The sequence below is a fragment of the Alligator mississippiensis genome, chromosome 13 (assembly GCF_030867095.1).
Source record: "Alligator mississippiensis isolate rAllMis1 chromosome 13, rAllMis1, whole genome shotgun sequence".
In the NCBI taxonomy this organism is placed as follows: Eukaryota; Metazoa; Chordata; order Crocodylia; family Alligatoridae; genus Alligator; species Alligator mississippiensis.
Genome location: NC_081836.1, coordinates 43,187,004 through 43,208,019, shown reverse-complemented (window position 1 = coordinate 43,208,019; position 21,016 = coordinate 43,187,004). Strand labels below are relative to the sequence as shown.

At 42.9% G+C, this 21,016-nt stretch overlaps 1 protein-coding gene across 1 annotated transcript in view; it reads right to left on the bottom strand.

Moving 5' to 3' along the window:
- Positions 1 to 12,339: 12,339 nt before the first annotated feature.
- LOC102576360 (BOS complex subunit NOMO1) overlaps positions 12,340 to 21,016 on the bottom strand; it is a 38,434-nt gene continuing 29,757 nt past the window's right edge. The window contains exons 25-31 of the mRNA XM_014610794.3: positions 20,463 to 20,604; positions 19,456 to 19,539; positions 17,202 to 17,312; positions 15,655 to 15,756; positions 15,322 to 15,441; positions 14,180 to 14,272; positions 12,340 to 13,459 (exon numbers count right to left, since the gene is read on the bottom strand). Coding sequence (XP_014466280.3) covers positions 13,328 to 13,459; positions 14,180 to 14,272; positions 15,322 to 15,441; positions 15,655 to 15,756; positions 17,202 to 17,312; positions 19,456 to 19,539; positions 20,463 to 20,604 — 784 coding nt within the window. The 3' untranslated portion in view covers positions 12,340 to 13,327. The remainder of the gene's footprint in view (positions 13,460 to 14,179; positions 14,273 to 15,321; positions 15,442 to 15,654; positions 15,757 to 17,201; positions 17,313 to 19,455; positions 19,540 to 20,462; positions 20,605 to 21,016) is intronic.

The window sequence follows — 21,016 nt, the reverse complement described above, 5'->3', positions numbered from 1 at the left end:
ACAGCAGTAGCAGTCTGCCAGGAACTGTAGTTACACATGGAGTGACTACATTCTTGAGCGTACAACATGTAGTGTGGCAGGAAGTACAGCCTAGCACCAGATCTGTCCACCGGTGTGGTGGGTTCGTCAGCACAGGATAGTGGATCACACCTACCACATGAGGGAAACCCATCCAGGTTCTATGGTCACTAGGATCCCATGAACATAAGGGTGGATCTCCTGCTTCTCTTGGTCTTGCTACACTTTCCCTACATGGTGACCGGTCCTACTGCATTTCTCAACCCGCTTCCCTCTGCTCTACACCTGCCCATAGGTCTTCGGAAAGCAATACTTTACAGGGATCTGATGTTTTTCACAGCCTCTTAAGGTGATGGTTTAGGATAGGCACAACAGCAACATCATGTTCTAGTGGCTGTTCGTTTGAATTTTGGCAGGGCCTCCTCATTTCAGCTGCTGTCTCCTGGGAGCAACACCTATCATCAAAACCTAATTAGTATAAGAGTCTTCTGCTCTACCCAGGTCAGATGACTATGAGACTGTCCCTCCCCTCTCTGGGACCCATAGTCTTCATCTGGTGGTAGCCAAATCACTTTGGAGCACGTGGTGACAGGCACAAATGAACAAATACAATTAAACACTGAATCGTAATTCCTAATACTGAAGCAACCATTATTGAAAGGTTCTACAGTGTTTGGAGCTAAGGGCTCATGAGTAGCTGATGTGTAAAGAATGACTGATATATAGCTGCATTATTAAACAAAGCCCAGGCACAAACCCAGGATACAAGACCAGACCACAGTCAATACCTTTTAAGACATAAACAATGCACCATTCCTATTCCCTGCATTACACAGTAAGACTAAACCGTTATAGTTTAGTTAAAATAGAACTTCATTTTTTAAATTGCTTTGACATTGTATTAACCCCTCTGTCCCTCCCAGGACTAACAAAAGACATGAAGGAAGTTTGACTTGGGGCAGAACTTGACATGCTGCTATAAACCAAAGCAGGGATATTATTTCCTTTTGAAAAATTAATTAACACAATAATCACAGGCAGCACTTACTACCAGAAAAAAACATGTACTCAGTGACCTAGCAATAAGCTCAGACACTGCTTTATGGATGGAGTTTGTTGCTAATTAGTTTGATGGAGAAGAAAAATGTTACATGATACAATAAGGAATTAAAAGCTAATTACCAAGTATATTTCTGTCCTTTCTGCCTTCTAACTTCTATACTGCTTCTCCTCTCCATTTATTTGCCTGGTGCTTACATGGATGAAGACAGAGAACAAAGGGGAAGACCTCCTGATTGGACAGGCCAGCTTGGGTCTGTAGAAAAACTGGACTTCATCAAGGGCCTGGACGCACCATATTTTCCCCAGTGTAATTTACGGCAGTTGTGTAAATTACCACAGGATCTAAAGCAGGCAGATGACCAGCTATTCCAGGGTAGCTGCTCACAGCAGGTATAATAATAGTATTTCATCTGTAGGTGGCAGGGGGACAGGCAGTGGATGTTTGCATATAGCAAACAGCTACTCTAAGGTAGCTCTGAGAACACAACACTTACACCTAAATAGTGTGACTGACAGGGGTGTAGTTTAATACCTAACATGTCCCAGTTCTATAACAGATCCACTATATTACACTGGTTTAGGGTTATACATTGTGGGCATTTATACACGTGCTCTGGGAAATTGGGTGGGAGGAGACACTTTACTTAAAGCGCCTGAAGTGTCACATGTTTTAGTGTCCCCATGCTGAAAAATGGTGATGGGGTGCTTTAACTAAAGCTCGTTGAACCATACCTTTTAAAGGTAGCATGAGGCAGTGGGGGTCAGCGAGGATTGCCCCCCCACCCAGCAGCATCTGGTGAGTGGGGGGGTCAAGGAGGCTGGGGGAGCGGGCAGGAGATGGGGCCTGGCAGGGGTCCCCCCGTGGTCCCCTCCCCCCTCCTCCAGCCCCCACTCCCAGGCCCTGACTTACCAGCATGGAGTCTGGCTCCAGCTCCCTGCTGCAGCAGGCGGGGACTGCCCAAATCATAGATTTCATAGACATTAGGGCTGGAAGGCACCTCAGAAGATTATTGAGTGCAGCCCTGTGCCCGAGGGGCAGGAAGTCAGCTGGGGTCAAACAATCCCAGCAAGATAAATGTCCAAATGTCTCTTAAAGGAGTCCTGAGTAGGTGCTTGCACCACCTCTGGTGCCAGTCTGTTCCAGGCCTTGGGGGCTCAGACAGTAAAGAAGTTCTTCCTTATGTCCAGCCTGAAATGGTCTTGAAGGAGTTTGTGACCATTTGACCTTGTCATCCCTTTGGGTGCTCTGGTGAACAGGTATTCCCCCAGATCCTGATGTACACCCCTTATATACTTATAGGCAGCCACCAAGTCCCCCCTGAGCCTGCATTTTTCCAGGCTGAAGAGTCCCATGGCTCTCAGCCTCTCATCATAAGGCCTGTTCTCCTGCCCTCTGATCATGCGCGTGGCTCTCTTCTGGACTCTCTCAAGCTTCTCCACATCCTTTTTAAATTGTGGAGCCCAGAATTGGACGCAGTACTCCAGCTGTGGCCTCACCAAGGCTGAGTAAAGTGGGAGGATGACTTCCTGGGATTTGCTTGAGAAGCATCTATGGATACAAGCCAGAGTTTGGTTTGCTTTATCAGCTGCAGCATTGCGTTGGTGGCTCATATTCATCTTGTGGTCAGTCATGACCCCCAAGTTCCCTTCGGCCTTGCTGCTAGCAAGTGTAGCACTGCCGAGTCTGTAAGCGAGCTGCTGGTTTTTTTTCCCCCAAGGTGGAGAACGCATTTTTCGGTGTTGAATGCCATCAGGTTTTCGTCTGCCCATTTTCTGAGCCTGTCTAGGTCAGCCTGGATCACCATCCTGTCCTCAGGTGTGGACACTTTACCCCAAAGTTTGGTGTCATCAGTGATCTTGGCCAGTCCACTTCTGATACCAATGTCCACATCATTAATAAAGATGTTAAAGAGCACAGGCCCAAGGATGGAGCCTTGGGGAATCCCACTAGTCATAGCACACCACGCTGATTTACTTGCATCGATTACTACCAGATCAAAGGCTTTTTAAAATCAAAATATATGGCGTCAATCTCTTCTCCCTTGTCCTGGTGATGTGTCACCTGGTCATAGGAGGAGATGAAATTGGTCAGGAAGACCTACCCACAACAAACCCATGCTGGCTATCCCTCAGGATGTTGCCATCAGCCAAGTTGCCAAGAATGGTCTCTTGATAATTTTTTTCAAGATCTTCCCTGGGATAGAGGTCAGGCTGATAGGCCTGTAGTTCCCTGGATCTACTTTCCTCCCTTTCTTGAAGATAGGCACCGTATTGGCCTTCTTCCAAACTTTGGGCACTTCACCTGAGTGCCACAAGTTATCAAAGACCTGTGTCAGGGGCTGAACTATGATGCCTGCCAGCTCCTTAAGTACCCTGGGATGTAAACTGTCTGGGCCAGCTGACTTGAAGGTGTCCAGCCTCTCATGCTGTTCCTTCACATGGTCTACATTGATGAAGGGTAACAATTCTCCCTCACCCTGGCCGTCCCTTGGGGCTGGTGAAAAACCAACGCAAAATACCCATTAAGCAGGTTGGCTTTTTCCTGGGCATCAGTTGTCAGTTGTCCCGTATGGTTTAGCAGGAGTCCAATGTTACCCGTGGTTTTTCTCTGGCTCCCCATATACCTAAAAAAGGACTTTTTATTGTCTTTGGTATGTGTAGCCAGTTGGAGCTCAGTTGCAGCCTTGGCTTTCCTGGTTCACTCCCTACAGGCCTGGACCAGTGCAGAATACTCCTCCTTTGAGGTGGTTCCAGTCTTTCATCCTTTATAGGTATTTCTTTTTAGATGCAAGATGTCCACAAGTTCCCTGCAGAGCCAAAGGGGCTGCTGTGCCCTTTTGCTGCCTTTCCTCCAAGATGGGATAGGCATTGCTTGTGCTTTCAGGATTGCTCCCTTGAGGAGCAGCCACTCGTCCTGAACTTCCCTTCCCTTCGAGTCATGGTCCCTTAGGGCCTTGCCAACAAGCCTCTTGAGCTTGTCAAAGTCAGCTTTCCTAAAGTCGAGGACTTCGCATTGCTGACTGACTTGCCAGCTTTACGCTGGAAAGTGAAGGTGATCAGTTTATAGTCGCTGTCTCCCAGCTTCCCTTCGGTTGTTAGGTCACTGATTAAGTCATCCCCCATTTCCAGTACCAGGTCAAGCAGTGCTTTGCCCCCTTTCGGTCCATAGACTTCTTGAGTCAGATAGACCTCATCCACGCAACGAGGAAGCTTTGCAACAGTTCGGATTTGGCTGAGTGCTCTTCCCACAAGATGTCTGGGTAGTTGAAGTCTCCCATGACAACCGTGCACTGGAAGCATGCAGCCTCAGCCAGTTCTTTGGCGAATTCCTGATCAAGCTCTTGATCCTGATTAGGAGGCCTGTAGTAGACTCCTACCATTGTATCCCCTGTGCCATCCTCACCACAAATTTTTACTCAGAGTCTCCAGTGTCCACCCTGGATGTCAGCTTGCAGGGATGTGTAGTTTTCCTTGACAGAGCACTACCCCTCACCCCCCGCCCCTTTTGTCTACGTGATCTCTCCTATACAAGGTATAGTCGTCTATACCTGTGGTCCAATCATAGGTGGAATCCCATCAGGTCTCCGTTATCCCTATGAGATTGTAGTCATTCTTGTTTAGCAGGAGGACCAGTTCCTCCTGTTTGTTCCCCAAGCTCCTGGCATTGGTGTACAGGCACCTAAGTGTCCCACTGGAGGCCCTAGTCTTCCCTACATATCATTCCAGGGCTGGGTTCCCTTGAGTCCCTTAGCCTGCTGGATTTGCAAAAGTTGCCCAGTGGACTTGCTGTAGCAGTAGACTCCCCATCCCCCTGCGGGCTTAGTTTAAAGCACAGTCAAGCAGTCAGCCAGTCTGGCTGAGAAGAGCCTCCCTCCCCAGTTTCCAAAAATTCAGAGAGCTTCGAAACGATTTGGACCTTTTTATTGGTCCTCCCGATTCAATTTGAATTAGGAGATTCAGCCACCAAATCAAATCAGCACTGAAGCTTCGCACAGCCCTAGTAATTACCACGCTCCAGCAGACTCCACTCTACAGCATTACAGTGCTGTAACTACAGCCCATTGAAGCAGCCTCCCTGCACATGTATAGGAGCCCCATGTGTCTGATCCTTGTTTACACTAGCATAAACGCACTGTATGATCAAGCTCAAGTGTGTGCATTCTCTATGGCAGAGGATTGTCCATGCCCTTGAAGTGCTGAAGACACTGTGCCAACAGCCTTGCACTGACATCCTGTTGACCTACAAGTAGATGGAGCCGTAAGCTAGCAATACACTGTTGCACACATTAAAAACTGTTGTTTAAGTACTTTACTGGATCAGGACTTTCATGATCTGGAGATACTGCACAAATAACCTGAGTTTAGAATCCCAGACCTGCTATCATTGACATCAAGGGGATTTTCAGTGAGGAGGATCAGATGTCACATCTCTAGCATGATCTTCTACCCTTTGTCTATCTTATGGGAGGGTGAAATCACTAAAAAAATAAGTCTTATTGGTTCATGATGAGGCTGAAAGGATGAGCAGGAAGGATAGCTGGGCTTCAAGGACTGTTAGGGAGATTTTTCATGCTACGCTAAGTATTAGGCTTCTGCTATCGCACGCCACTCACCACTTGATGTGTAGGTGATTTATAGGTGTCCTGTCCCTTGTTCTGAGATGTGTCACTGTGCCAACTGTGTGGGAAAAAAATCAGAAGTCAGGAGGTTGGAAATCACATCAGAAGGAAGCCACATTTCTGACTCCACTACTGTTTTTGGACTGAGACCTTGGATATGCATCTTTACCTCAGTTTTCCCATTTGTAAAATGGGCTTCAAGATAACAGCCACTTTGTGAAAGGAATGGAAGAATTAACTCAATGCACTAGCAATTGAAAGTGATTCAGTACCTTGCTAACTCAGTGTCTTTCTTACCAAGCAATAAACATTCAATAAAAAATGATTATACCCAGAATCAGTGACCAGCTATGACCATTGGTAGGAATCATTTCTTTCAGGGAGCAGAGCCTTCTACTCTTTGTAAATATTTTTGTACACTTCGCTACCTTGGTGACAGCACACTCATGTCCCCCTTTTGATAGATTAATAGTCATGTTACTTAGAAGGTTTCTTGTCCACTCAGCCACTCGGTTCTTATCAGAAACAAAAAGTGTTCAACAATGACTCAGGCTCAGTGAAAGAAGGTCAGGGCTACATGCAATGTGATAATGGAGAGGGTGATCCAGCGAGGGGCAGATTAAAGCAAACAGCTGCAGGTAAAACAGAAATAATACAGTACAAATGCAAGCAGGAGGGAAAAGTGGTGCATGTGGCAGCAGTAACTATCTGCTGCTCTGCACAGAGAATCTGTTTTGCCAACTGGGGGATTGTGGACTATTTGCTGGAAAGATAACAAAGGACATCAGAAAAAGAACAAACACGTTAACTCAAAATGATGAGAGATCTCAGCTTGTTTGTACAAGTAGAAAGAAATGCAAATGAGATGCCAATTTTGGGAGATAAGATTCAGACATCTAGATATGAAAAGAATTAAGTGCTACATTCCCAATTCCTAACAGTCGGGAGTGGAGGCTCTTAGCTTGGCCAATGAGCTTAGAGAGATGAATGCCACTGTATGCATATAAATGGGCCCGTTTCACTTAGCAACAGGGTTGCTGTTCTAGTCTGGCTGTGGACAATTGGCTGTCTGTTTATATTTTGTCACATAATGTCATCAATGCATAAAGAAATATCTGATCGAACCCTGCAAGGAAATGTGCAGAAATAAACCCTTGTCCCTGTACAAAACCCTGTTAATATTTCCCATATCAGGCAAGAGGATTCACCCCTGGAATCACACTGCAGAGTGCCATGTAGAGTCCTTTAAAATGAAAGCCTAGGATTGGCTAAATTTTGCACAACATAGTGAGTGCGCAACCAACAGACAAAAGAAAAAAATTAAGATAAGACACTGCTTTATCAAACTTCTGTGATTTTCTCCCACCCCTGTATTAGAACTATTTGGGGGAGGGGGAGTTTCATTAATTCTAGTTATAAAAGAAAAACAAAAACCCACATTTTTAAAAACCAAAGTGGCCAGACTCACTTGTGATAAGAGACCTGCAACAAACCTAGAGTCTTCATGACAGGGATTTAATTACTCTAGTATTGACAAGAATAAGAATTAAAGAAAGAGTCCACACATCTGCTTCTGCAGGCAATAAAAAACAGGTTTATCTTGCCCTGTTTATTGAGCTTCTAGAAATGATAAATCCAATAATGTCAGGTGAGTGTTTAGCATTTTATCCAAATATATCACTGGGTTTAAAGTAATCAGGTCTTAGGCTATAAAGGCAATATAAAATACGAACTATCAAAAATACTTGAGACAATGTCTAATGAAACAAGATACCAAAAAAAAAAAAAAGCCACATACCAGTCGGGGGGAGGCTGAAAGGTGGACGTGAGAGACATTTAAAGAAAAGAAGGAAAGTACTACACTCATGTAGACTCCAGTAAAATCAGAGTTAAAAATGCTGAAGGAAGTCAGTGGAGTTAGCCAACAACCATAGGCAGAAAGCAATGGCCAAAGGTATAATAGATGAGAAGGTGGAGCAGACCAGGTAGATGATGTAGAATGCTCAGAAACCCTTTTTACAATTTTTTTTGGGGGGGGCGGGGAAGGGGATGTTGCAGTTAACAGTGATAAGGAGCAGAGAAAGCTAAGTAGTATACAGCTACTGTACAGTAGATTTAAACAGGAAAGGCTGGCAGGCAGGCATGTGCCTGTTTCAGATTCAAAAGGTGTAAATAACATTTAAATCATCATTATTCTTTTAGAAAGAAAAATCATGTGCTACTGACCAATCAATAAATCACCAAAAATAAGCTCTGCAAATAGAATATTCCCTAGACTAGCAAATGGCCAATGCAAGGTCATAAAAACTGGAGCCTTAAATGTAGCAGGAAACCATTCCAACTATTTTGTGTAAATTGGTATAAGGCTTTGGGCGGGGGGAAGGAAAAGGAAACGTCTATCTCCAAACTTTGCTGGTCCTGCCGATTGTATTGTGATTATTTCATGTTCTATCCACTCCCCCTATTAAGCCCAGTTTAAATTACTTTGAGGCTGAAAGAATACAAACACCCCACATGGGAACACTCCTGAACTGGACAAGGAAGGAGAGCTCAGAAGGTAAGGGGCTAGCAGTCAACGACTTGGGTTCAGTCTCCTGTTCTGCTGCAGGCTCGCTCTGTGATTTGGGCTGTCACAGGCAGATTTCTTAAAAACACCTGGCAAGATTTTCAGACGTGCCTTGTCACCTACCTTCTGTCATAATAAATCCAGCATTCAGCAGGCTGAAGCATTAATTTACCCAGTTTTCTTAGCTGAACATAGACCATCCTGAGCACCCGATCCCTGTAATGAAAGAGAGAAGTACAGCAGGATCCAAAAGTTCATCTTAGATGAATGGAGAGGAGTAGGTGAGGGATCCATCTACAGCAGGGGCATCAAGCATACAGCCCACGGGACTGGATCCAGTCCCCAGGGCCGTATCATCCCACCCCTGGTGCTGCCCATGAGTCTTATCAGAGTGAGCTACAGGCAGCATGTGGTGCAAGTCGGATGAACCCATGCACCACACAGGGTGCCCGTTTCCAGCTCGCCTCCCCGAGCAACCACTCTAAGCAGCTGCTTGCCACTCCAAGGCCACGCTGCACATGGCAACTGCACCGGGATTCTGGATCTGGAATACAGGGCTGGTCTGTAGATCCACTACAGCCCATAGATCAGCCCCATGCCACTTTTCCAGCCTACAGGGCAGGATGAGTTTGACACCCCTGGTCTACAGTATTAGGACAGCAAATCTTCCTACCTCCTCTTCACATAATAAGGTAGTCTTTATGGAGAGAGCTGAAAATACTCAAGGACAAAGCGGTGTTGCCTGTCCTGTCATATCAAGCACATCACACCTTGCTTTGCCAGCAACCAGGGACTTCAGCTTCACATTTCTGACTTTGCTCTCACTTTAGCAACAAAAAAGGATTGCAAAAACCCCTCATTACTGCCCCATGACATCTAGCCTGGGTAGATCTGAGGTTGTGCCCCACATCCTGTATCAAGAGAGCTGTCTGGGGAAGCTCCATGTAATTTGGAAACTTCCTCTTAGCTCTTTGCTGTGCAAGGCAGGAGGTACAGCTCTCCCCTGAGGTACACTGCAAGTAAAGCTTGCAGTTTATCCGATATTTCAGTTCAAATCGATCTGCATGAAATCAATCATATTTTTTCTCCCAAACTAGAGACAATATTCAGAGAGCAGGTACAGAGCACAATACCCAAAAAAACTGCATTATCAAAATAAACTGTCTTTATCTTCCAGTAGTGGGAACTCAAAAGAAAAGATTTCGGCATTTACATCCCACTCAAAAGCAACATATTAAAAATACCCACCTAGCCATGAACCAGAGGCAGGGTTGCTGGACTATTAAGAAATTTGCCTCTCTAAATGCTTGAAGAGAAAGCTCATTTCCCCGTACACCGTAAGACTTGACATCTTTAACTATTCATTTCCTTGCTTGTTTGGTGAATGATAACTACATTGTTGTTACTTAGCAACATTGTTTCTAAAACTGCTAAATGATTTGTTTTCAGCTTATGATTTGATCTGTCGTCCATCTAAAATAGAGGGCACGTTAGAAATTAAGCAGAATCCTCTGACAGAAATAGATTGTAAACATTCAATATTAATGATCCATTTCATCTTTAAACAATATAATCATAAATGCACGTGCCACATTTTTTAGTAGCAAAACAAACAACATTCAGTGGCGTTTAAAAATAAAAAGCATGGAAAAGAAACAAAATGAAAGGCCTCCCTGAGCTCAAGACTATCTGATTTCCATTTGCAACTGGACTGGGGCATTTGTCACATTTGAACCACGACAGTGGGAAAAAATTAACTGCTCTTTGATTGTCAGGCATCCAAGAAAAAGATTAGAAAGATTAAGATTAGAATTTTCTTCCAGCAAGATGTTCCTCCTACATTTTTTCCATGTTGTATTCATTCTTTATGTCATGTAAAATGAATTAAAGACATTGCAGTGATAATTTTAAGTTAATTTTGTTAAAGATACCTCCCTCCAGGAAGAGGGAGGAAAAATAAAATTTTCAAGCCTGCATATTGTATTCCCATTCAAATAGATACAATTCTTTGAGGTTGGGGAAGGGGAGGGCTTTTTCAAAGTGTTTGTGCATCCTACTGCAGATTAAGGCTGGAGTCCATGCTTGGAGCAGGCAATTGCCATTAGGAATTATATTTTTTAATTAATGTGTCTGTGTTACAGGTCAGTTGACACAGCAGTCATCCACTTGGGGGCTTAGAGGTATCTATAAGCAGCGGCAGCATTTTTAATGGGAGATATTGAAGAGTCCAATCCAGCCCAGGAATCTTATTGATTGCAGTTAGAGATAGCACTTAAAAGAGGCAGACCTAGCTAGATCTCTCACTATTTTTAGAGGGTTTTTTCCAAGCATGTGGGGTACAATGTATGTTCCTAAACTGAAGTAATAATTTCAGCACTTAAGGAATGAATCTTCATAAAGCATTGCCATATCCTCAATTGGCATCAAAAAGCATACTGAAGGCAGAGGGCACATGGTGTTAATAAGTAAAGGGGCAAAAGCCAATACCCAAGTAACTTCAAAGGTTTCCCTTTGGATCTGTTGTAAATTGTATGCCAGGTTTCTGACTGCAACTGACTTTAGGTGCTTGATTTTCTTGTTCTAGTGCTTCAGGCATGTTTTTGAAATCATCTCACTTCTTCATACTTACCATGTTTCCCCCACCTACTGCATTTTCAAGACACCCAGACTTTCTGCAAACCTGGCTACTGTCAGCAAGATCTTCTGTTAGAATAAATATTTCATCTGGGGCTAGTGGATAGCACTGGTGGATAGCAGAAAGGGGAGAGAGAGAGTATTTTAGTCAAGGTCAATTGGGAAAAATTCCTTTCTCCAAGGAGTTTTGAAATCCAGTCCACAAAGACTAGTCACAGCACAACAATAAGAGCATTCAGCTTTGAGACCCCTGGGTAAAGATATAAGGATGCAGAGTTAAAAACAACCTCCTGGGATCTGCTGCTATACTTTCAGTTGAGTCTGGTATTTTCAATCCAGAGGTTTCCCTCCTATGCTATTCTCCACACCAATCATTGGAGGCAGAGGCATTCCCTCAAATAAAAGGAAGTTAGCAGTGTCCAGATTATCTGGACATTTTTACATAATGAAAAATGAGCAGATGAACATACGGAAAAAATTACCATGGCTCAAATCTCCTTAAGTTCACCAGTAGGACCCTGTGCTCTATACTCACAGGGCCCACAGTGGGCCCTTAGCATCCTCATGGAGTAGCCGTCAAAAGGCTTAAGGACAGGATTTCTTATTTTGGTAGGACAAGTGGATACTACCATAAAGGACTGCTTCTCTCATTTAGAGAAGAACTTCACCTTTTCAAGTAATGAAAGTTGGTTTATGAACGCTAGTTCCAGTATTTAAAAAACAAATCAGTAAATTCGAAGACACAGGAGTTCAAACATTTGAACATCCCCCCTCTTCCCCCCGCCCACCCGAGTCTCTTAAAATGTCACTTGCATCCTCCCCAGCCCTCCTATCCCTGTCAACATTTGCTGCCCTAAAATAAAACTGTAAACAAGGGAACCTTGAATTTTAGTACAACTTAAGAAAAACTATTCGGCTTCTCCCTTTATAATTCATCTTGGCAATCTGCATTAAGAGGTCAGTAAATGGAGCATAACAGTTTACTACAAACACATCTTCTATTCAGAGTCCAATCACTGCCTGTCCAACATACTTTGTTTTTATTATGGTCTTGATGAAGGTGCTTTCAAAGGAGATCTTTCTTGTGCTGCAATAACATTAGGTGAAGGAGAGCACTCACTGTGCGTACTGAACTTTAATAACTTATCCCAAAGGACAATAAAAGTATTAACGAAAATTGCAGAAAGTCTTTACTATTCAAATCTCTAACTAATTGAGCTTAGGTGTTCAGTGCAACTAAACTTTATTCCAGGTCCTTCAAAGAGTAATATTGCCACTTACTGGCCACACCAGGGTCTGTGCAGAATTCATAGACATTTACATGCATCTCTCAAAAGCTCTGTTAACCTTTATACTAGTTGTCAATAAAAAGCACTGTTAACATTTAAACTGTATATGCCCAACTGTCTACTTCAAACAAGAAGCAGAGGAGACATTCACTAAGAAAGAGGGCTTTTAATTGTAGTCTCATTTACCAGAACTGTATTTGTCTGAGATTTCCAAACAGTTCAAATTCTTTTATATTGAAAAAAGGAAACAAAATCACTCAGCCAGCTGGCAAAGGGTTTACACATGGCATGTGCATTTAGGAAATGGCCAGGTTCCTAAGCTTTGTGCATATTGCAGATAATGCATTTAACTTCAAAAAGAAAGATACAACTAGATGCATTCACTGCATGATAACTGGAGATCCACAGAGTTTGGATTACGTATACTACCTTGAGATTTACACAACTCGCCCAGCAGGAACATGGGTTTATACCTGACATTAAACACTAGCATAAGCTCATCAAGTCAGGACTGTCTTCATTTTTGTCTGGCAAATATTTGGCCTTTAGCTAAAGATAATTTACTCACTGGATCAGCATTGATTTAACTGATGTGCAAATGACAGGTATACTTAAATTGAGTTTTTGAACTATTTACACGCCAGTGATGTAATTCTCCACATTAACTTCGCATTTAAAAAACACCTATTGATTTTACAGAACCTCCTAAAGGCTGATTCACTTAAGTGGATGGTTGGAAAGATAAAGAAAAGATTCTCAAATATAAAGACTAAAAGGGAAATCGGACACATTTTATTAGAACTGTCTCTATTAATGATTCATGAAGATGAATTTGTCATTTTGTTCTCCTGTTAGGAGGCTGTTCCAACACGAAAAAGAAATAACGGTCTTCAGTGCTGAAGATACACTCAGAGTGACAACACAGCCATTCAATTAATTATTTTAAAACAAGGCAATCTGTAGACCATAGAAAATTTACAACCAAAACTGAGATCCTCTGACAAAGGGCTCATGAAGCAACAATAAAATTGTAAAGTCCACATCTTTCTATCAAAACTGCAGTCTAGTGGCCTTGTTTCTAAAACTCCTTGGGCTCCAGCTGGACAGATGTGTCACTTTGGGCAACTGTTCCTTTCACCTCACGTCCGTCTCATCTTCTGTTTTTTTGTTTGTCTCTTTGCATCCTCGGGGCCACTTGTGTCAGAACCTGTCTGTCCCAATGCTCGTACTCCTTGCAGTCGACTTGTCAGCTGCAACAGCAAGGGAATAACCTGGGGAAGAAAGGGGAAGCAGAATACAGTTACAATGGCAGGTGAGCTTGGAACACAAACACTCCTTAGAAATTCTCAGGCAAGAAGGTGTCCACCTGTCCAAAAAAACTGGACTTCTTGAATAACTTGCATGCCTTCAAGACCTAGGCCAGGGATAAATTTCAAGACAGGAAGAACTCAAAACTCCACTCTCCAGAGAGCTCTTCTGCTCAAGTTTAAATAAAATAACTGTTGCCTACTTTGCATTCCAGCAAGAAAAACACCTTCCAAGAGGTAGAGTTATGTGACCAAGGAGATGACATTTTGGTCACCATCATCATCATTGGCAATCAATCTCTCAATTGAAGGATAATCTCTACCACAGCTCATTGAAGGGTCTTGAGATAACTTAAGAGTCCAGTCCTTGAGCCACAGTTTGGTCATCATAAAGGAAATACAACAACTTGCATAAAGGACAGGCCTTGTATAGCTAGATTTTGCTCTTTGAGTTCACATTGCTTTTTCCATAAGCAGAACAAAATTAAAGCAGCAGTACAGGAAGTCATTTTAGCACTTGGCATTTTAAACATACAGGTTGCTTCAAGACATTTGAAATCATGGTTTCTTATACTGATAAAAATGTAGCCTATGCTGCTGAACATAACATAACTAGATATCTCCATCAACAAACCCCAACTTCACTAACACAGTATTGGAGCAGTAAAACAGTAGGCTTATTACCTTATCATGGTTGTACCCAGCTAACAGCAGAAGCAATGTCAGCGGCAATGCGATATAGGATCCTTGGGCTATATCTTGTTCAGGCAACTTTCTCTGTAAGCAACAATAGCCAGGGGTTTTAAGAATATTTTCTGCTGTTTTAACCGTTATGCCTCTCAATTTAAATGACTAAAATGACTAAAAAAAACAATTATCCAACAAAAAAGTCCCGGACACCATCAGCCCTTTCCACCTGACTAACTCCTGCGCCTAAGTCCTCAAGTCTGCAAGAAGCCTTTGTTCTGTTTAGCTCACTTACTACTTTTTTGTTAGCTTGTTTCTAAAGCTAATACCTAAAAAGCCAAGCACTAAGGATCCTTTGACCACTTTACCATCAACAGGACACACTTTGATTTACCCGACACATACTGCCTAAAACTTCCCAATCCCACCGATTACAGCAACTACACTAACACAAAAGCATCCAGGCATATCCTGTATCCTTCATCCATAACTGCCATTCCATGTTTCCCTCATGTTTCATTGGGGTCTGAACGTGCACTGAGCCAGAAACAAAACATTTCATTAAAATGCTGTATAGAAAACTTTGCTAAACTGGTTGCACTGTTCAACTCTTTGCTGAGGAAGAACAGTCTTAAAAGATAACACCTCTCTCAAGGGAGCGGTGGAAGTTTTCTCTGTGAGGTAGTCTGAAGAATCTCCCCAACTTACCCGATAACCTTGGTAAAGGTTAAGACTCTGAACTAACACTAACCAAGGAACTTCCCAGCTTTGGAGCTTATAAATAGCAGCCCTTACATAGCTGAGGGAGTCATCATGGGATTACCAAAGCAACCATTTCCTTCGACTGCAAATATAATGGGTTTCAGTTATTACCAGATCTCTGCCAATTATAGTTACCATAGCTACCATTCTTTTCCTCCACTTATCCCACATACCCAGGTAAGACAGGTTTTTAAATCACTCACTGATGCCATTATAGCCCATGGCATGACTTTCGTTTAACTTCAGTTTGTCCCAGGAAGTTTTTCCATTGTACAAAAATGGAAGTTAGATCAAGTCCAGAGGAAAACAAGCAAGCTACAATAACAAATCTAACACCTCGAGCTGAAATTAAGACAAAGTTAATATCTGATACTTACAGTTGGACTGAAGACCAGAGTGATGTGCTTGTGGTAACCAATGGCAGTGAAAGAAACTTGAGGCAGGGTATAATCATACTGGGACTTGGAGAGTGTGGAATCCAAGAACACCACATAATTCTGTATATAAAAAATACAATCAGTTACCAGCTACAATAGAACATACCAGTCTTGGACACAGAAAAAAGAATTTGAACAATACCAATTTAATAAAATCTGCTAAGACAATGGTCAGTCCTGCACACAGACAGATCAGTTCAGTACAACAAACGCTCATGAAATAATACAAGAGACAGAGATAGAGAACTAAAAGGAACAAAGCTGCTGTCATACCTCTCCATCCCGGAGCAATGGTGGGAAATGGAAGAAGAGGGACTGGCCTAAGGAGACTGTATGAGTTGGATTGTCAAGGTTTTCACTTTTGTAAAGCTTCACCTGTGAGATGTAAAGGAAGAGAAGCACAAAACAAAGATGTACACATCCAACATGACATATATTTCAGAGATCCCATTTCTTGAGAGAGAAAAAAAAACCACACTTCTAAACCCAGTGCACAGATTTTCAAAGAAAAATGCCACAGTCAGCCAGGCAATATGTAACACCTGGACTGTCTCACACTGAAATTTTACAGGCTCACAATGGCTTTTCAGAGAACTTTAAGCAGTCCTGAGGCCCCTGGTAACTTGCACTGTCAGATCTCAGAGCTTGTAAAAACTCTTCTACTGGGACCTCAGATTTCTCTCTTAAGAAACACCCTGGAAGCTTTACAGTGCCTTCTATTTCTCTGTGCCAATTTCATGAATTGTTGTGCTTATGACAAATGACTACTACCCAGTCCACTGTTCAAACAGCTGGCAGAGTCCTTGCAGATACTGTGCAGCCAATTTTCATCAATTCTGCTCTGTATGTCTGAGAATTCAGCTCCAACCAGAGCTCACCAGAGCAGAGACTGCCAGTTCGTCTGTCAGTTTATGCAGCCACAGGGAGCTAAAGTGAAGGTCACAAAACCTCTCACTTGTGTCTTATGATAAAAATCTTTGCATGAAAGACCAGAGTGACCAAAGGGCACACCCACAGAGTGAGTACAAGAATTTAAAAAATTATAAGACTGCAGGTAATATGGAAACATGTGGGTTTGAAGCCATGTACATGTATTACATGTTAAAACACAATCAATTCTCTTTCCTTATTCACCCAGACTAAATTTTAGTGAGTACTAAATTCCCTTAAAAAGCTGAGAACAGTATTCTGTAACATGGCATTTTTCCTTTCATACTTGTTTTGCTTTGGTGCTTTCATCATCTCCTAAAAAAAACCTAATGACCTGGCACAAAGGTCTTGGCAAGGAAGTGGTGGGAGAAGAGGAGGAGACTGGTTTTTACAAACCTATTTTTAATTCTAGGCCTTACCTTAAATATTTGCCTTGCTGCTGTTAACACTGCAAACAAAGCAACATCATCAAATTTGCAAACACAGCACTTTTAGCAGCAAGTCCATACTTGTGCACTAAAACAACCTGCCCTGATTTTTTGGGGCACTTTCAACACTATCACTGTTCAACTCTCCCAAAAAATCAGGCCAAGTTATTTCAGGATGTAGCTTCAATTCTGCTGTTTTGCTTTCTCTACAAAGCTTGAATCTCCCATGGAGAAAACAGGCCCCACTAGCTCAGAGAGCCAGTGGGCCAAGTTGAGAGAGTTTCTCCTTATTTCTGAACAAGGACAGGAAGAATATTGAAACATCTGTAACTCAAACTGATTTTTTTTAGAAAGTCGCTAGTGGCATGACTAAGATGTAGGCTCTAGCAACAATCCAAATTCCAGTGGCTCAAGACACAATTATCCTGGAACTGAGAAAAAGTATGAAAGGGGTGAACTTACACATAAGGTAGAGAGATACTCTGCAGAAGTGATCACATTTCCACTTAAATCAAATTGGTTAATCTGTCGAAATGCTATAATATTCACATCATCGATGTCTCTATTCCCAACCTACAATGTACAAACACATGAATGGTTATGTTGCTAGAAAGGAAAGTCAACAAGAACACAGATATCCCTGTGAATTTAAAAAAAAAACCCAAAAAACAAAACTACTGGTTTTCCTACAGTAAGAGCCATGTGAAATGTTGAAGCCTTTGTATTCACAGTTGCTTTTTTCTCTCCAGCTTAAGCAGCAAATTGGTTTGTAAATACTGGATAGCTTACTACCAGTATTTAAACTACAAATATTCGATTAGATAAATGTAATATTCGATTAGATAAATATCTATAAACATTAGATTAAATATTAGCCGGCAGGAATAAATATTAGAACTACCAAAACCACATATTTTTTTTGAAGTAGGGCTCTTAATCGCACCAGAGCTGTACTAAGACAGACTTCACCTGTGCTTGTGCATCAAGCATTTATTAGGATGCTAGAACGCAGAGTAGTTTACCACCAAAACTTGAAACTAGAAACTTCTCCAGGGGGGTGAAAGTCATCTAACATGATTCTTTCTTCAGGCCTTTTCAGCTCTAACTTCTGCTCCCTGCTTCCTCCTCCCTGCCCCCAGCCTCTAACTCCACACCAGAGGCTCCATCCCCCACTGTAGCCTGGGGTACTGAGTACACCCCCAGGCTGGCCCCACAGCAGCCACGTGGGCTGCACACCGCTGTTACGGCACTGGTTGGGACAGCGCTCAGTGTCCCAAGCCATATACAGAGGCTGCTGGCATGGAGCAAGGGTAGGGGGGACAAGGAGAGGAGCAGGTAGGGGAGTAGAGGCTGCATATGGGGGTGGAACTGGCTATAGGGGGGAGATGGCAGAGAGCAGAGACAGTGGAGGATGGGAGCAGCTATTATTTGCTGCAATAACCGACCTGATCCTGGGTAGGGGCTGGAGCCCAAGCCACAACAGCTGCCTGCCCCTCTCCCACAGCCCTCATACTCAAAGCTGAGATGAAGGGCTTTTCCCCATATGTTAAATGGGGAAAGCCTCATTTTAGAATCAACTAAATACAATATTTGCCTTTTTTAACCCCCAAATTCTGATCAGTGAAAGAAAGAAAGTCTCTTTTAAGCAGAATTAAAAGTTGAGCTGTGATGAGAACAAATGCTTTGAAAATTTTTGGGGTATCAAAGAGGGATAAAGGGAGCAGGTCCCCAAACTGGCTACAGGAAGTCTAATCTGGAAGAGTTTCAAATTCTGCGTTTTAAACCTGGACATGAATTTCACCAGCTGGCAGGCTAGTTCAGATGAGATTGGTATACATTAGCATAAACAGGCTATCACGTATAGCACACAGACTGATCTGTTTTCTGCAATGTGTGTGGGCTCTTTCCTCCCCTGCAAGTGCAGGCACTATTAGAAAGGAAACTTGCATTGCTTAACGAATTCTGCACCTTCCCTTTACTGCAGTGGAAGGCACCCTGGGCAGGACACTTTCTAGACAACTAATGGCGGGCCAATTAACCTTTGCTGGATGTCAAGAGAAAAAAGTGAGAGGCTGTGCATCTGAATCTCTAATGATGGAAGGTTATTTACAATATTTGAGTTTTAAATTCAGGAGGCTTGTACTATATTTTAATGAAGATTCACTGATCTGAAAAGTAATTTTACCTGCACCAAGACTTCAGGTTTTGGAGCAAGAAGAAAAGATACCTACCACATGTGATTCAGTAGAGACACCAGTAAGTAATTTAAATAATTGTGCAAGCTGAAAAATTAAATCAACTGGAGTTGCTAGCTAATGCTTTGTTGCACATGATAAAGAAAAAAAGTGCTATATATTACTTCTCTTATCTTAGGCACTCAGTTTAGGCTGAGATCCCAATACCAAGAATGGGGAGGGTATACAAAACACCCAGACAGACTCAAGTTAACCAGGCAAAATTTCATTTGCAACACGTAGGGGGAACGCCCTGAGATTGGCCATGCACCCCCCTCCCCCACCCTACCGAGAGAAGTGCCAGCAGCACTACTGGGTTTGCTGCTGGCGTTTTTGGTTTTGCCACCAGCACTTCTGCTGGCAGCAATTGGCTACTGGGGGACCCCCACCCCTGGTCAGTAATCAGCTACTGGTGCCCCCCTAGTATCAGAAGGCACCACTTGCCCATGCAAAGTTTAAAGGTTGCTGTAAGGAGAATTTACCTCAATTGCACGATTCTGGGGCAAGGCTCTTTCAATATGATCATTGCCTTCAGCTTTGAGTTGGACATGATACATGCAGCCAGGCTAAAAACAAAATTTAGAGAGAAAAAAATCCTGTCAGTGAGAAATGATACATTGTTATTAAAAGCATTCAGATACTCAAGAGGTTTTCAAAAGAACACAGAAAACTAAAGCTCTGTTTATGATTAAGCAAGCTGATCCCAGACATGCCGGTCCAAAATATCTACTTCCACTCTGCTTCTTTTAGAAACATGCGGCCCCATATATAAAATATGCATGCTAGCCTATTAAAAAAAAAAGTACTACTGCAGTAACAGTTTCATGCTGAAAAGTAGTATTCCCAAAACTTCTCTTTGCCTAGACCACATCCCTCTCTAGTACTATTTATATTGACTCCATATAGGTATATTACATATTGATTTGCTGTTATTACATCCAAGTATGGGAGACCTCCATACCATGTCAAGGAAATTCCATAGATGCCTATTTATGACATTTAGTCTTTTAGTAGAATTAACTACTACTACACTACAGTGTGTCCTTCTGCAGAGGGAGTCTGCTCTAGCAACAGAATGAGAGCACAGGAATCCCTAACTACAGAACATATCTCATCAACAGAAAAACTAAACACAATGGGCACTTCTACATGTGCTCCAGGGATGAGGGGGCAGGTGTTTTAGCTAGAGCACCGTCGAGAGCTGCTCTAAGTAAAGCACCACCGTGTCTCCTGTATCAGCATCCCCACACTGGCAGCAGGGGCACTTGAACTAAAGTTCAAACATCCCCACCACCATTTTTAAGCACAGGAAAGCTGATATACAAGACACAGGAGGCTGCTGGAGTGCAACAATTGCCACTCTCCAGCAGCCTCAATTAATCAACTCTGCTCCAACGCGCTGGAATTCCAGCGTGTTGGAGCAGCCTCCGCACTTGTGTATAGGCACCCAATAACATGAAAGCAAATATACCACTGTGATACTCCTTACCAGAAGTCCACGCAGCCTGAATTTACCCTCTTCATCCGTTATTGTGTCTTCTCCATACATACTACAGTCTTTCTGTCCCACAGCTTCCACTGAAACTCCTTGTTCAGGTTCCCCATTTAAAGAAGAAACTGTACCATAACAGCTAGAGGCAGAAAATTTGAATCAATTACTAGGGGTGTGTGAAGCTTCAGTCGCTGATACGATTCAGAGAAGATTCAGCCTGATTCAGAGGCCAAATCACCGAATCCAAAGCCCAAAAAACCCCCTCCGAACCTATTCGGAAAAAGATTCAGAAGATTTCAGGGGAACTGAAACTGAGACGAGGGAGGGGAAGCAGGGGGGAAAAAGACTGACATCTGTAGCTGGCCAGTGACTGTGATCTTTCCCTGAGTCCTCTTTCAATCACAGTGCTCTGGGGAAGGGATGTAGAAACAGCATATAAGCCTCTGTCGGCAGCCTTTCTGTCCCTTTTGTGAGCTGTTTCTGCCTGAGCAAAAAAGGGGTGGGCAGATGGCCCAGAAACAGGTAGGTGGGCAGAGATCTAACTGGTGCCG